The sequence below is a fragment of the Hypanus sabinus genome, chromosome 1, assembly GCF_030144855.1.
Source record: "Hypanus sabinus isolate sHypSab1 chromosome 1, sHypSab1.hap1, whole genome shotgun sequence".
NCBI lineage: Eukaryota > Metazoa > Chordata > Chondrichthyes > Myliobatiformes > Dasyatidae > Hypanus > Hypanus sabinus.
The window spans coordinates 126001586-126018705 of NC_082706.1; the positions used below are offsets into that span (position 1 = coordinate 126001586).

The 17120-nt window shown below is 42.2% G+C and overlaps 1 protein-coding gene across 1 annotated transcript; it reads right to left on the reverse strand.

Moving 5' to 3' along the window:
* Positions 1 to 675: 675 nt before the first annotated feature.
* Positions 676 to 2645, reverse strand: LOC132397306 (large ribosomal subunit protein P1-like). Its single transcript, XM_059975927.1, has 4 exons — positions 2466 to 2645; positions 1369 to 1443; positions 904 to 1015; positions 676 to 810 (listed from the first exon to the last, which is right to left on the reverse strand). Exons 1-4 carry the CDS (start codon positions 2535 to 2537, stop codon positions 731 to 733), a joined length of 339 nt encoding a protein of 112 aa, XP_059831910.1. The 5' UTR covers positions 2538 to 2645; the 3' UTR covers positions 676 to 730.
* Between the last annotated feature and the right edge of the window lie 14475 nt (positions 2646 to 17120).

Here is a 17120-nt window from a genome sequence, read left to right on the forward strand (position 1 = left end):
ATTATCCTGGCAGCAGTGCTCTGACAGAGTGTGGTGTGAAGTGAGTCCAAGGATGGAAGATTGGTTTGTGTGATGTGCTGGGCTAGGTTCACAATCTTCTGAAGCTTCTTCCGGTCTTGGACAGGACAACTTCCATACCAGGTTGTGATGCACCCTAGAAGAATGCTTTCTACGGTGCACCTGTAAAAATTAATGAGGGTTTTAGGGGACAGGCCAAATTTCTTCAGCTTTCTCAGGAAGTAAAGGCACTGGTGGGTCTTCTTGGCAGTGGACTCTGCTTGGTTAGACCAAGTCAGGTCACTTGTGATATTCACACTGAGGAACTTAAAGTGTGTGTGTGTATATATATATATATAATTAACCAGATATTAAATCTGGTTCTGATTTAAAGTAGCAGGTTGAAAAAAAATTGAGTTGTTTTTCTTTGGAGTGTGGCAGGGGTAACCTGATACAGCCTGGGAATAGACATGGAACTCACGCAGGCAAACAGGATTAGTTAAGATTGACCCATGTGTATGGCGATCATGATGCCAAAGAGCCTGTTCTGACGAGGGATACACCTTAATGCAAAAATAGCAGTAAGATGACGCACTATTGTTGCTAAATCATGAGGAAATGTCACATTTCCAAATAATGTCAGGACAACTATTGCAATAACTGGCTTGTATGTATCCATTACCATTCAAAAATAATTTCTATTTATTTATTTGTAACAAATACTTCATGGCACTTAATCAAAGAGACCAAAGCCCATGTCATCATCAGACTCCTCAGATTCTTCCTGTTTCTTCTCTTCCTTTTTCTCTTCCGCTGCAAAAGGAAAGAACACTTAAGTTCCTTGACACAAAGTTATCAAAACAAAAACAAAACAGTTGTAACTAAGTGGACGGGTAGAACACTCACCAGCAGGAGCAGCAGCAGTAGCAGCTGCGGCAGTGGGAGCAGCAGCACCTCCTCCACCACCACCAGCACCAACACTACAGATCAGACTATTAATGTCAATGTTTGCCAAAGCCTGAAAAACATTAGACAAGGAGAGTCCACTTACTAAGCAAGTACACATCTTTATACAGTGCAGGGGATGACAATTTAGAAATCATCACTAAAAGTTGGCTGAAAAAATAATGTAAATTTAAACAATTTTGAATAACTAAAGTTTTGAGACAAGGGCTTGCCAAATTAAAAAATAGTATCGAGGGACAAATACAATTACATTTATGGTTGGCCAGAGTCAAAAAATGACACTGAGTTCAGGAGGAAACTTAATTGATAGGTGGGAATTAAAGAACCGACCAAAGGGACATTCAGAAATAAATTTGTTCATCTAAACAATGGACAAACTAAAAAAGTAACACATTTTGACATTACCTTAGCAAACAGACTGGGCCAGAAAGGCTCCACATTAACTCCAGCTGTCTTGATGAGGGCATTAAGCTTGTCTTCCTGAAAGAAACAATGAAAAAACTGCATTAAAGTTTATTCCAGCCAAATGGAACACAAATACAGTTCACCTCATAATTAGAATTTGAAGGTGGTTTATTATGTTCAAATAAACGGAAAAAAAAACAACTTCATCACCACCTATCAACATTAGTGCAACAGTTGCACAAATAGTTTAATAAAAAGGATGCATTACCCAGATCTTACACCTCAAAAGGCAGCAAATACAGCACTTCACCTAGCTTCTAACTTTTCATCATCCTCTTTCTTAAATTTACATTAGTTTACTGTCATATACACAAGGGTGTATTGAAATTCCTCCTGGTGGTGGATGGTCATAAGAGCAGCTGGTGCATTATCACAAGTCCTGGTTATGAGAACCATCAGACATCTCTGAGGAGTATTGATAATGGCTGGGGTCACCCATCTTGTAAAGACACTAACCAACCAACCAAAAGGCAATGGCAAACCACTTCTGTAGAAAAAATTGCCAGAAACAATTGTGGTCATGAGAGCATGATCGGCCATTACTATCAAAATATTTAAACCTTCGGGGGAAGGATACCAAAGGGATGTTCGCTATGAGTTAATTCATGAAGCAAATGCAGTGTTTAAAATCTGACTAAGTAATGATCAGAAGTTGAAAATTAGTTTTAAACTAAGAAACTAAACAGAATGTGCAAGCACTTAGGCAAATTTAGTGGTTTACAAAATGATATAGAGCAAGATCAAATACGCGAGATCGTTCGGACACATATTGAAAAACTGGATTTCTGAGGGAACTCAGCACGAGTGGCGTGAACAATGGAAGACGAAGCAGGTTTCAGACTCCGGGAAGGCCCGAGCACCGACAAGCCGCCGCGGACTCCACGTGCGGGGCCGCCGCCCTCAGGCAGCCACCCAGTGGGGCCTGAACGGAGCCGGGTCGCGGAACAACCCCCGGCCAGCCCGTACTTCTCCCCTCCAACATAAAATGGCTCGTGTGCCCCCCAACCCGCACGAAATGGCGGCGGCGATGCACTCACGGTCACGGTGACTTCATCGTCGTGCAGGATGAGAGCGCTGTAGATGCAGGCCAGCTCGGATGTGGATGCCATGGCGGGATGGATGGTGCTAGTCGCCGGCTGGGATTCGGCCTTAGCTTCGATCGAAGGACAGAGCACCTCGGAGCAGAGGCAAGGTAGGAAGAGGAAGCGGCCGTCTGCGGCGAGCGCTTTTATAAATAGCGTGACATCACTGCCGGGTCCGTTCGCGTCACATCCGCCGTAGACTGGGAGGAGTTCCGGACCACTGGCAAAACCAGCGATGTACAGAGAGGTTGAGGTGTCACAAATTAAAAACTCGGCACAGGTGCCGGAGGGAAGTGGGACAAAAAGTGTGTTGGTTGGGTGGGACTTATCCTTGATTATCCTGGCAGCAGTGCTCTGACAGCGTGTGGTGTGAAGTGAAAAAATTGTAAATCAAAAACTAAGATAGGTTAGGGAAGCAGGTAAGATTTCACTATGACCTGATATTTTCGTTATTGATCTGAGCTTTTCATTAAATAAATTTAACTGTCCTCAGCTGCCCCATCATTGGATATTTGTGCAATAACTTATGCATTAAACTACCTAAAGTGAAAGTACTGTTACTCAGTTAGTATCCCACTGAGTTACAATAGAGGTGCCAAAATGTGCTAATACCTGGTATATTTATTTCAATATTCATGTACTTCCTATGAGTAAGTTAGTTCAGAGTTATCCTTGAAGATTGTATCCCTCAGTGATTAATACAACAAATGTCAAGGATAGAAATTCAACAAAGAGAGTATTACAGTTAGATAAGAAATATGAAATTCTTCTGAGGCAACTGGGCCATTATTGCTCTCATTGCTCAGATTGCCATCTTGGTTTGCATGGATGAATTAGGCTGAAGGGGTTGTTTCAGTACTATACAACTCTGTGACGCTTGAGAGGCACAAGCACCTAATAGGTAGAGAAGGTTTTGCAACAGTAGAAGTATTTCATTAACTACGGAGAAAAACTTTACGTGTAACAATTGCCTCGCTAAAGGAAGTATTACAGACATAAAATGATTTTAGTTGGAAGACTGATCCAGATTCAGGCATATGGCATAATATAATTTTCTTTTACTTACAGATACAGCATTTGGACCCTTCTGGCCTAATGAGCCCACACCTTCCAATTAACCCATGTGACCAATTAACCTCCTAACCTGCATGTGTTTGTAACGAAGGAGAAAACCAGAACACCCAGATGAAACCCAAGCAGACACAGAGCGAACGTCCAAACTCCTTATACACAGAAGTGGAATTTGTTGACAAGAACCAACTTGCATTGGTAAAAATGCTGGAACTATTTTATTTACAGATTTACAAAATGACATTGGTTCAACCAAATTTTACTCAGGACATCAGCCCACCAAGTGTGAGTGTGTGTTTGTGTGTGTGTCCCATTCACCAACATCACCTCCCGTTCCAGTTGAACTTTCCACATTGCACACTGGGAACTGAAATTCTTTATTATGTACACACATTGTAACTCATCCTTTCCCTTTAAAGAAAACAAACACAATAGTATGTCCTCATAAACCTGCAAGACACAACTTATTTTGTCTCTGACTAGTGAGTCTCTCAAATCTCCAAACTCTCAGTGTGTGAAGCTCCGCTAAATATTGTTTCTGGTCACAGGAAAAGAACTTATGTCATTCAAACATGACATATCACTTGGAACAAAATACTCCTCAACTTTTGTCATCAGAGTGGTCTAATTTAAAGTCTATCTCATCGATTTGAAAGTGTTGTAAATGTCCAAAGCATCTTCGCCAAATACATGTAGAAAGATCGACGCTTTCAATTTTTCCTCTGCCCTGCCGGTCTGCTTGCCATTAAATATATATTGAATCAGTGCTTGAAGTGTTTCCAGTTACCAGCTAGATTCCCAGTAAAATGGATTGCTGCAGGTGGACTTAAGTTAAATTTTTTGATCTTTTTTCACCTGAATCTCTTTCTGAACTTTGAGACTGTTTGCCAGGAGCTTCTCTCCATCTGAACCAATGTCTGTTTCTTAGTCGCTCACGGTATTCGGTTATGCTTCATAATTAGACTTCACAGCAACTTCTAACACTGTGTTATATTTGTTCGTAAACAAAGACGAACTTGCATGGATAAAAATGCTAGAACTATTTTATTTACAGAATGTCTTCAGATTGATCACATTTTACCTGGGACCTTAAGCCCATCAAGAGCCTGTGTGTGTCCCGTTCACCAACATCAGCTCCCATTCCGGGTAAACCATCCACGTTGCACACTTGGAAATGAAATTCTTATTTATATACACAATAACAATATAGAATTGAACTCGGGTTGCTAGTGCTATAAAACATTACACTAACTGCCAGGCTATCATGCTCTTAGGAAGAAATTTCCTCTGAAAGTTATGTATGACAGAACACCAAATATTCTTTATAAACATGTTCAGAATTTTATTGTTATTGGACGTTCTTCTCCACTTCCCTCTATTATGATAAATTGGAATATACATAACATTATAAACACTGAAGCAATAGAAATAATCCCGATTAGATGAATCTTTATGTGAAAATGTGAATATCTCTCAGCAAAAGTGCATATTCTGTTGGGATATCTGATTATCCATCGTTGTTAATTGGTGAGGAAATTCCTTTACAGGTTCTGCTTGCTATTTTTTTTGTTCTCTCTGATGTCAGGATAAATCAGCAAAAAAATACAAAAAAACACTCTGATATTCTGGCTCACAGGACTTTGCTGGTGTTGAACTGGTAGAAAAAAGTTAACGTTTTATACTGAAGGTTCCTTGCCAAAACTGGGAAGCAGGCATAAAAAATGTTAAGATGCAGGGAGAGTGGGGGAGGGTAATGTCTCTGATAGGTCAAACTAGGGTAACTATTGGGTAAACAGCAAATAAAGTCATCTGGTCAATGAGTGAATAGGGGTAGTCTGAGAGTGAGAAGATAGACAAAAGAGTGTAGAAATTGCAAAATACAGAGCAGGAAGACATGCCTGGTGGGTTAGGCTATGTAAATCCTGCACTTAGAGAGGAAACAAGAAGGTAGCATCAATTGCCAAAGATCCCCACCATCTGGTCCATGCCATATTTTCATAGCTACCATTAGGCAAGAAAGTCTGAAGCCCTACACCACCAGGTTCAAGAACAGCTACTTGAACAATTTGGTTCTTGAACTAAACTGCACAACCCAGATAAGTGTGATGTGGTTCATTTTGGTAGGTATTCTGATGGCAGAATATAGTATTAATGGTAAGAGTCTTGGCAGTTGAGGATTAGAGGGATCTTGGGATCCAAGTCCAGAGGACACTCAAAGCAGCTGCGCAGGTTGACTCTGTGGTTAGGAAGGCATATGGTGCATTGGCCTTCATCAGTCGTGGAATTGAATTTAGGAGCCGAGAGGTTATGTTGCAGCTATATAGGACCCTGGTCAGACCCCACTTGGAGTACTGTGCTCAGTTATGGTTGCCTCACTACAGGAGGGATGTGGAAGCCATAGAAAGGGTGCAGAGGAGATTTACAAGGATGTTGCCTGGATTGGGGAGCATGTCTTACGAGAATAGGTTGAGTGAACTCGGCTTTCTCTCCTTGGAGCGATGGAGGATGAGAGGTGACCTGATAGAGGTGTATAAGATGATGAGAGGCATTGGTCATGTGGATAGTCAGAGGCTTTTTCCCAGGGCTGAAATGGTTGCCACAAGAGGACACGGGTTTAAGGTGCTGGGGAGTAGGTACAGAGAAGATGTCAGGGGTAAGTTTTTACTCAGAGAGTGGTGAGTGTGTGGAATGGGCTGCCAGCGATGGTGGTGGAGGCAGATACAATAGGGTCTTTTAAGAGACTTTTGGATAGGTACATGGAAATTAGAAAAAATAGAGTGCTATGGGTAAGCCTAGTAATTTCTGAGGTAGGGACATGTTTGGCACAACTTTGTGGGCCGAAGGGCCTGTATTGTGTTGTAGGAAAAAAAACCTAATCGCTACCCCATAGTAACTCCATGTCAATTTTGCACTACAATTGACGGTCCTTCTGTTCTATGTTTTTCCTTGTATAATTTTGTTCAGTTTACATTTTACTTCTGAATATTGTATCTCTTGCTGTGTTCGATGATGTTCAGGTTGAGAGTTTCAAGTCTCTAGAATTGAACACCACCAATAGCTTGTCATAGTCCAACCACATAGATGCCATGACCAAGAAAGTTCACCATTGCCTCTCATTCCTCTGTAGTCTAAAGGAATTTGACTTTTGACTTTTATCAATGCACCATTGAAAGCATCATATCTGGGTGCATAACGACCTGATACAACAACTGCTCTGCACGTGACTGCAAGAAACTACAGAGTTGCGGGCACAGTTCAGCACATCATAGGAACCAACATTCACTCTACGGCAGGGGTTCCCAACCTGGGGTGCCCGCACCCCCAGGGGGTGTGAGATGGAATTTCAGGGGGTGCGACAAAGAGTGGCTTGTGTCCTTGAGTGACGAGTCACGAGTCATCACTCAGCCAGCTGCCAGTGAGCCTTGAGAAGTGGTGGTAACGTTTGTCCCAAGCACAATCCAGTCTCCCGCTGCCCGAGTCGAGAGACGTAAACTCACTCCAGTCTCCCGCTTCCCAAGTCAGCATTGAGGAGTCTCATCAATGTTACCTGGGAGTTACACCTCAGAGTTGAGGAGTCTCATCAATGTTAGCTAGAAGATTACATCTCAGAGTTAAAAATCATCTCATAATGCTAAAGTCTTTATACATCCCGAATCAACCATTGAGTAACGACTTCATATTAAAACCAAACCCGCAGACAGTAGGTAAATTATTCAATTATAAAATTTTAAAAAGCCACATTTTGATAAAAAGCAGTTGATGTCATTCATTCGTATTTGGCTCAATGCATTAAAGAAGTTTTTGAATTTCAAAGGTTTTTTTTCTCTTAACAGATTTTTTATTTGAATTGTGTTAGTTGAGGAGGTATCATGGTTAGCACCGAGGACTTTGAATTGTGTGATGGTAGTTCATATCTCCGGTAATCATCGAAAATAGGTGTGTAAATTCAGTAGAGAGTAGCCTAATAAGTCATGTCACGTCCTCGTAGCATTTCCACCTAATGATTTATCTTGGCGTAACCACAGATAATATCGTAATATAATATTTGAAAGTGTATTTCTTGCGATACTTTGGTATAGGCGTGTCTGGTTGAGTAAAGCGGTCATCCCTGACTTAATCGGATAGTTTTTCTCATATTAGCTCATATTTCTCTCTTTACCCTTAACCCTTCATTAACCCTTCATCATGTCAAAAAGAAGGAAATGGAATGATGACTGTGTGCTTTGGTTTCACTTGCACAACAGGAAATGATGGCTTGCAAAAACCCCAGAGCATTCTTTGTAGCGTTGTGTTTTCCAACTCAAATCTGAAGCCATCCAAGCTTCAAGAGAACTTCAAGGACAAGCATGGAGGAGCTGATGTTGAAGGTCATGATGTTGAGTCATTGAAAATCAAAAGAGCTCGTTTTGATTCACAAGGAACTCTTCCAAAGTTAGGTTTTGTTTCTGTTGAAAAACCACTACTTCTTGCTTCAAGTGGCATATAAAGTGGCCAAATCCAAGAAGCCCCAAACAACTGCGGAAGATCTCATCAAGCCATGTGCACTGGAAATGACAACAATTATCCAGGGCAAAGAAGCAAGAAAAAAATTTGAACAGGTGCCCCTATCAAATAATGTCATTCACAACCGAATCAGTGATTTGAGTGAAGACATTTTGGACCAAGTCATCTCAGATGTCAGAGCTAGTCCTCTTAAAATCTCTATTCAGTTGGATGAGCCAACTGGTGTCTCCAGTTGTAGTCAACTCATCACATTAGTGAGGTATGTCAATGATGGTGCTGTGAAGGAAGATTTCCTGTTTTGTAAAGATCCGAAAACAAACACAACTGCAAAGGATATGATACAGCTGGTGAAAGACTTCTTTGCCAAACATGATTTAGATGTCAAAGTCTTTGGTTCTGTTTGCACTGACGGGGCACCTGCAATGCCTGGAAATAAATCTGGCTTTTCTGCATTGATGATAAAGGAGATTCCAGACTTGCAAGTTACCCATTGTTTTCTTCATTGGCATGCTTTGGCATCAAAATCATTGCCTCCAAATTTGAAGAAAGTCCTTGATACTTGTGTGAAGATCATCAACTGGATCAGGGGGCGTGCTTTGAACCGTCACATCTTCAAATCATTTTGAGGGCCTGGAAAGTGAGCATTCAGTTTTGCTTTTCCACACAGAAATCTGTTGGTTGTCACGAGGACAAGCTTTAACCCGCTTCTTTGAACTGCAGGAAGAAATCAAAGTTTTTCTGGAGGAGCGTGAATGTGATCTGGTTGGGGCAATGGAATCACAGGAATTCACCCAAATGCTGGCTTACTTAGCTGACATTTTCACTTGTATGAATGACCTGAGAGTTTCTCTTCAAGGAAAAGGGATAAACATATTGAAGGCTTGTGAAAAGTTGAATGCCTTCAAAGAAAAGTTACATCTTTGGCGTTGAAGGATTGAAAGAGGCAGTCTCTCAAATTTTCCTTCACTAGAAGAGATGGTTGATGATGCTGGATCCATAACTCCTACTGTGCATGAAGAAATTGTGGCTCATTTGGAAATACTGTCAGAATCGTTTGATGGATATTTTGCTGAGGAAACCTGAAGATTTCAGAAGAATGGATCATGAATCCAAATTCCTACAATTTGGAGAAAATGTCAAATGATGAAGAGCTGAAGGAAGATCTTATTGATTTGCAGACAAATCAAGCTCTTGAAATGCAATTTTAAAGCAAGACTTTGGAGGAGTTTTGGTGTGCAGCACTGGATATGTTCCCAAGACTTGGTGGAAAAGCACTCTGTGTCCTCATTCCATTTGCAACAACATACTTGTGTGAATCTGGATTCAGTTCTCTTTTGTCAATCAAGACAAGATCTAGGAATCGCCTGAATCCACAGGCAGACCTGCCGATCGCAGTCAGCAAGAAAGTTCCACGTTTTGACAAAATCATGAATGAGAAGCAGGAGCAAAGAAGTCATTGAATTTTATGTTCACAATTGGGATTGATTTTACCGTTTACAATTTTTTCTGAATAAATTAGAATCTAATTGCTCAATTTATATTTGCATTTTATGCACTGAGTTAAAAGCCTATTTTTTTAAGTTCAATTTGTTCACCAGCAGTATTGTATGTGGTTCAAAAATTAGAAATTAGACTTCTTCATCTTCCAATGTGAAATTACTTTTGTAGGGGGTGCATACACTAATCAAACATTTCCTCGTGGTGTGCAGCATAGAAAAGGTTGGGAACCACTGCTCTATAGACTCTGTCTATATGTCATCCTGCCTCAGTAATGTAGCCAGCATAATCAGTGACTCCTCTCACCCTGCACATTCTTTCTTCTCCCCCTTCCATTGGGCAGTACATAGAAAAGTCTGAAAGGGCATGCACCAGGCTCAAGGAGAGCTTCTACCCTGCTGTGCTAAGACTATTAAATGGTTCCGTAATAGGAAAAGATGAACTGTAGACTGCACAATCTACCTCATTATGATCTTGGATTTTACTGTTAACCTGCACTGCACTGTCTCTAGCTGTTAACAATTTATTTGCAGTTATATTGTTTTACTTTGTTCTACCTCAATGTATTTAATGATCTGATCTGTGTGACAGTATGCGTGAAAAGCTTTTCACTGTATCTCATAGAATATTACAGCATAGTACAGGACGTTCAGCCCATGATGTGCCGACCTTTTAACCTACTCTAAGATCAAACTAATACTTCCCTCCCACATAGCCCTCCATTTTTCTATCCATTTCCCTACCTAGAGTGGTCTTAAATGTCTCTGCCTCTTCCACCTCCCATAAGACCATAGGATATAGGAGCCAAATTAAGGCTGATTTATACTTCTGCATTGGCTCTACACTGTAGCCTACACAAGTGGCCTAAGCCGTTATGAGCATTTATACCTGTGCGTTAGTGTGTCTGCGTCGCTCTGCAATTCACCACCAAAACGCTAGTTGGTGGTGGGGTTTCAATGCCACTGTGTTGAGTTTCTTTGTGTACTTCAAACAATGGCGACTGAAACTGAGCGCACCATGTTGGAGTTGGAGCTAATAAATGTTGAACAAGAGTCATTTTTATTGAAATTACTGCAACACAGAAAAGAGAGAAGACATCAGAGGAGATGGTGTGTACGACCATTGAACAGATTGAGGCAGAACGAGGGTGAATTTTCTGACCTTGTCCAGCCACTGAGAGACATGGACGAGGAAATGCATTTCAAATATTTTCGGATGTCGGCAGGTAGATTTGATGATTTGGTTCATCGTTCAGAAGCAACTGGAAATGTGATGTGGACCAATCACTGTTGTGGTCTGCGTCACCGCGACGCGTAGTTACATTTTTGGGGAGGTGCGCATCAGGCTACAGCATATGGTACACAGCTATGCTGTACCTATGGCGTAGATTCAACGCAGAAGTATAAATTGGCCTTCAGGCCACTTTGCCCTTTGAGTCTGCTCTGCCATTTCATCATGGCTGATCCATTTCCCTCTCAAGCCCAATCTCTTGGCTTCTCCCCATAACCAGTCATGCCTTGACTAATCAAATCTGTCAACCTTTGCCATAAATATACCCAATGACTTCGTCTTCACAGATGCTGCGGCAACGAATTCCACAGATTCATTACTTTCTGGTGAAATAAATTCCTCCTCATTTCCAGTTGAAATGGATGTTTCTCTATTTGGAGGCTGTACCTTCTAGTCTTAGACTCACCCACTACAGTAAACATTCTCTCCGTACCCACCCTATCTAGGCCTTCAACTTTCGATAGGTTTCAATGAGATTCCCTACCCTGATTCTTTTGAATTCTGTTAGGTCCAGACCAAGGCCCATCAAACACTTCTCATATCCTGGAATCATTCTGGTGAACCTCCAGTGAACCCTGTCCAATTTCAGGCATGTTCTTTCTCAGATAAGGGGGGAAACAGTGCTCAGAATTGTCCAAATAAGGCCTTACCAGCGCCTTATAAAGCCTCAAGATTACATCCTTGCTTTTATGGTGGCAGATGGAATACAGTTTATGGCGGCAGATGGAATAATGTATGGTCATGCACTTTGGTAGAAGAAATGAAAGGGCTGACTATTTTCTAAATGGAGAGGAAATATAAAAAACTGAGGTGCAAAGGGACTTGGGGGTCTTCGTGCAGGATTCCCTAAGGTTAATTTTCAGGTTGAGTCTGTGGTGAGGAAGGCAAAATCAATGTTAGCATTCATTTCAACAGGACTAGAATGTAAAGCAAGGATGTAATGTTGAGACTTCATGAAGCATTGGTAAGCCCTCACTTGGGGTATTGTGAGCAGGCTTGTGCTCCTTATCTCAGAAAGGATGTGCTGAAACTGGAGAGGGTTCAAAGGAGTTTTAACGAAAATGGTTCCAGGATTGAGTGGCCTGTCATATGAAGAGTGTTTGATGGCTCTGGGCCTGTATTCACTAGAATTCAGAAGAATAAGGGGTAACCTCATTGAAACCTTCGAATGGTGAGAGGCCTTAATACAGTGGACGTGGAGAGGTTGTTTCCTATGGTGGGAGAGTCTAAGACCAAAGGACACAGGCTCAGCGTAGAAGGCATCTTTTTAGAACAGAGATGAGGAATTTCTTTAGCCAGCGGGTGATGAATCTGTGGAATTCTTTGGCGCGTGTAGCTGAGGAAGCCAGGTCCTTATGTATATTTAAGGCAGAGGTTGATAGATTCATGATTGGTCAGGGCATGAAGGGATACAGGGAGAAGTCAGGAGACTGAGACTGAGAGGAAAATTGGGTAAGCCATAATGAAATGGCGGAGCAGACTCGATGGGCCAAATGGACTAATTCTGCTCCTATATCTTATGGTCTTGTATTCTTGCCTTCTCGAAATGAATGCTGAAATTGCACTTACCTTCCTCATCACCCACTCAACCTGAAAATTAATCTTTAGCGAATCCTGCACGAGGACTCCCAAGTCCCTTTGCATCTCAGACTTTTGAAAATTTTCTCTCTATTTAGAAAATAGTTTATGCTTTTACCAAAATGCATAACTGTACACTTCCAAATACTGTATTCCATCTGTTAATTCTTTTGCCTATTCTCCTAATCTGTTTACATCCCTTTGCAGCCTACCTGTTTCTTCAGCACTACCTGCCTCTCCACCTGTCTTTGTATCAGCCACAAACTTGGCCAAATACTGTATTCCATCTGTGGTCCAATATCTACTCTTGCCTTTCTTTTACTTTATATATACCTAAAGAAATTTTTGGTATCTTCTTTAATATTATTGGCTAGCTTAGCTTTGTATTCCATCTTTTCCTTCTTTATGAATTTTTAGTTGTCTTCTGTTGGTTCATAAAAACTTCCAAATCCTCTAACTTCCCACTAATTTTTGCTCAATTATATGCCCTCTCCTTGACTGTTAAGTTGACTTTGGCTTCTCTTGTTGGCCATGATTGCATCATCCTGCCTTTTAAATACTTCTTTTTTGGGATGTATTTATCCTGAATTGCTCCCAGAAACTCCAGCCATTGCTGCTCTGCCATCATCCCTGCTAGTGCCCCCTTCCAATCAATTTTGGCCAGCTCCTCTCTCACGTCTCTGTAATTCCTTTTACTCCACTGAAATACTGATACATCTGACTTTAGATTCTCGTTCTCAAATTTCAGGGTGAACTTGATCATATTATGATAACTTTTAACGAAGGATTCCTTTACCTCAAGTTTTTTAATCAGTTCTGGTTTATTGCACAACACCCAATCCAGAATAGCCGATCCCCTTATGGGCTGAATGATGAGCTGCTCTAAAAAGCCGCAGTTTGTAGGCATTCTACGAACTCACCTCTCTCACTATCTGATTTTCCCAGTCTACCTTCATGTTGAAATCCTGCCCTTTTGACATGCATTTTCTATCTCCTGTTGTAATGTGTAGCCCACATCTTTGCTGCTGTTCAGAGGTTGGTTTATAACTCCCATAAGAGTCTTTTTACCCATGCAGTTTCTTAGCTCTACCCACAACAATTCTACACCTTTTGATCCTATGTGACCTCTTTTTAAGGGGTTGATTTAATTTTTTACCAGCAGAGCCACCTTACCTCCTCTGCCTTCCTGTATGCCTTTTCAATTCTATGTATCTTTGCATGTTCTTTCAGCCATGATTCAGTGATGCACACAATGTCATGCCAGCCAATCTGTAACTGTAGTACAAGTTAATTTACTTTATTCTGTATACTGAGTGTATTCAAAGATACAACTTTCAGTCCTGTATTCATCACCTTTTTCATTTTGTCCTGCTTTTACATTTCAACTCATCTTGTTGACTGCAGTGTTACTCAATCATCTGCCTATCCTTGTTAGTAGTCTCACTGCACACTGCCTCTGTTTCTAAAACTAACTACCCCATCCTCAACCCCATCACTCCAGTTCCCATCCTTCTGCTAAACTGTTTAAAATCTCCCCACAAGGATATTGGTCCCCCCTCAGTTTCAGGTGTAACCTGTCCTTTTTGTACAGATTGTACCTTCCCCAGAAGTGATCCCAGTGATCCAGAAATATGAACCCCTGGTCTTTGCACCGGTTCCCCAGCCCTGCATTTATCTGCCAAATGTTCAAATTCTTACTCTCACTGGCGTATGGTACAGGCAGCAATCCAGAGATTACTACCTTGGAGATCCTGCTTTTCAGCTTTCTTGCTAGCTACCTAAAATCTCTCTTCAGGACTTCCTCACCTTGTCTACCTATGTTATTGGTGTCAATATGTGTCAAGACTTCTGGCTGCTCACCCTCCCCTTTAGAATGCTGTGGACCTGATCTGAGAGATCCCTGACCCTGGCACCTGGGAGGCAACATACCATCCGGGTGTCTCTCTCCCATTCACAGAATCTCATCTCTGTTGCTCTAAGTATGGAATATCCTGTCATTACTGCAGTCCTCTTCACTTCTCATCTCCTCTGAGCCACAGTTGTGGGAAAGTTTTTAAATGATAGTCAGTATAGCTTCGTGCCTAGTAGTTCATGTCTAACCAGTCTTCTTAATAGTAAGACTCTTGGTAGCGGGGAGGAACAGAGGGATCTTGGGGTCCGAGTCCATAAGACACTCAAAGCTGCTGGACAGGTTGACTGTGTGGTTAAGAAGGCATATGGTGCATTGGCCTTCATCAACTGTGGGATTGAGTTTAAGAGCTGAGAGGTAACGTTGCAGCTATATAGAACCCTGGTCAGACCCCACTTGGAGTACTGTGCTCAGTTCTGGTCACCTCACTACAGGAAGGATGTGGAAACTATAGAAAGGGTGCAGAGGAGATTTACAAGGATGTTGCCTGGATTCGGGAGCATGCCTTATGAGAATAGGTTGAGTGAACTCGTCCTTTTCTCCTTGGAGCGAAGGAGGATGAGAGGTGACCTGATAGAGGTGTATAAAGTGCTGAGAGGCATTGATCATGTGGATAGTTAGAGGCTTTTTCACAGGGTTGAAATGGCTAACATGACAGGGCACAGTTTTAAGGTGCTTGGAAGTAGGTACAGAGGAGATATCAGGGGTAAGTTTTTTATGCAGAGAGTGGTGAGTGCGTGGAATGGGCTGTCAGCGACACTGGTGGAGGCAGATACAACAGGGTCTTTTAAGAGACTCCTGGATAGGTACATGGAGCTTAGAAAAATAGAGGGTTATGGGTAACCTGAGGTAATTTCCAAAGTAAGTACATACTTGGCACAGCATTGTGGGCTGAAGGGCCTGTAGGTGTTCTATGTTTCTATGTTATTAAGTTTTTAGAGGAAGTTACCAGGAACATGGATAAAGGCAAGGCTGTGGATGTTGTCTACCATGGACTTTAGCAAGGCTTTTGACAAGGTCCCACATGGGAGGCTAGTCAGGAATGTTCAGTCACTTGGCATTCAGAATAAAGTCGTAAATTGGATTAGATATTGGCCAGAGAGTAGAAGCCTGTGACGAGTCGTGTGCAGCAGGGATCGGTGCTGGGCCCTTTGTTGTTTGCAACCTATATCATTGATCTGGATGATAACGTGATTAAATGGATCAGCAAATTTGCGGATGACACCAAGATTGGGGGTGTAGTGCACAGCGAAGAAGAATGCCATGGCTTGCGGAGAGATTTACATCAGCTGGAAAAATGGGCTGTAAAATGGCAGATGGAATTTAATGCAGAAAAGTACGAGGTTTTGTACTTTGGTAGGACCAACCAGGGTAGGCCTTAACACAGTGAATGGTAGGGCACTGAGGAGTGTGGTAGAACAAAGGGATCTGGGAATACAAGTACATAATTTGTTGGCAGTGGCTTCACAGGTAGATATAGTTGTAATGATATGGTAGCTTTTGGCACTTTGGCCTTGATAAATCAATGTATTGAGTACAGAAGATGTTTAAGTTGTATAAGATGCCGGTGAGGCCTAAATTGGAGTACCGTGTGCAGTTTTGGTCACCTACCTACAGTAAAGCTATAAAGAAAGAGTGCAGAGAAAATTTATGACGACGTTGCTGGGTCTGGAGGACCTGTTATAAGGAGAGATTGAATAGGTTAGGACTGTGTTCTTTCAAACATGGAAGACTGAGAGATTTGTTAGAGGTACACAGATCTATGAGTGCTATAGATAGAGTAAATGCAAGCATGATTTTTTGAGCTTGGGTGGGACTACAACCAGAGATCTTAGGTTAAGAGTGAAAGGTGAGAATTCTAAGGGGAACTTGAGGGAAAACTTCTTCACTCAGAGGGTCGTGAGAGTGTGGAATGAGCTGCCAGCACAAGTGGTGCATGCAAGCTCAATTTCAATGTTTAAGAGAAGTTTGGATAGGTACATGGATAGTAGGGATATGGAGGTCTTTGGTCCCAGTGCATGTTGATGGGAGTAGGCAGTTTAAATGGTTTTAGCATGGATCAGATAGGCTGAAGGGCCTGTTCCTGTGCTGTACTTCTCTATGTAACTCTATGACCCATTCACTGTGGCTCACCCCTCCCCCCCCACCCGGGTAGGCTGTCCCGCTCAACATTATCCAAAACGTTATACTTATTATTGAGGCGAATGCCCACAGGGATACTCTGTACTTTCGGCCCATTTCCCTTTCTTCTCCACCCAGTTTCCTGCCTTCTGCAAACAAGGGGTGACTTCCTTCCACTAGCCCCTTGATGCACCATCAATAACTCACTCTGAGATGTAAAGGCGAGATATCGGCTTTTATTGACTGGAAGAAGGAACAAGCAGTGGTTGACCACCATACTACATCCTGGAGACTGAGAGGCCGGGTTTAGGCCCCAATCGCCTTTATGCAGGGGTCTGTGGGAGGAGCCACAGGAGCAGTCAGCAGGGGGCGTGTCCAGACAGGTATATGTAATTCACCACATTCACCCCCCCCTTTGTTTTAAAAGAGTCCCCATGTGGCAAAGTTTCTTACAGGTTAAGTCTATCAGGTGGTCGAATCTGTTGCTGCGATCTACGTAGCACCGGCTGTGATTGTACAGATGCCGGCGGTGGTGATTGCACAGATGCCGGTGGTGGTGATTGCACAGATGCCGGTGGTGGTGATTGCACAGGTGCCGGTGGTGCTTGCACCGGAGACGGAGGTTGTGCTGGTTCCGGCCT

Excerpts from the sequence above, each read along its gene's own strand:
- LOC132397306 (XM_059975927.1), bottom strand. The coding sequence starts at position 2,537 with ATGGCATCCACATCCGAGCTGGCCTGCATCTACAGCGCTCTCATCCTG. Across the intron at positions 1,016-1,368 it reads GGCCCAGTCTGTTTGCTAAG|GCTTTGGCAAACATTGACAT; the intron begins GTAATGTCAAAA and ends AATGTTTTTCAG. Across the intron at positions 811-903 it reads TACTGCTGCTGCTCCTGCTG|CGGAAGAGAAAAAGGAAGAG; the intron begins GTGAGTGTTCTA and ends TTCCTTTTGCAG.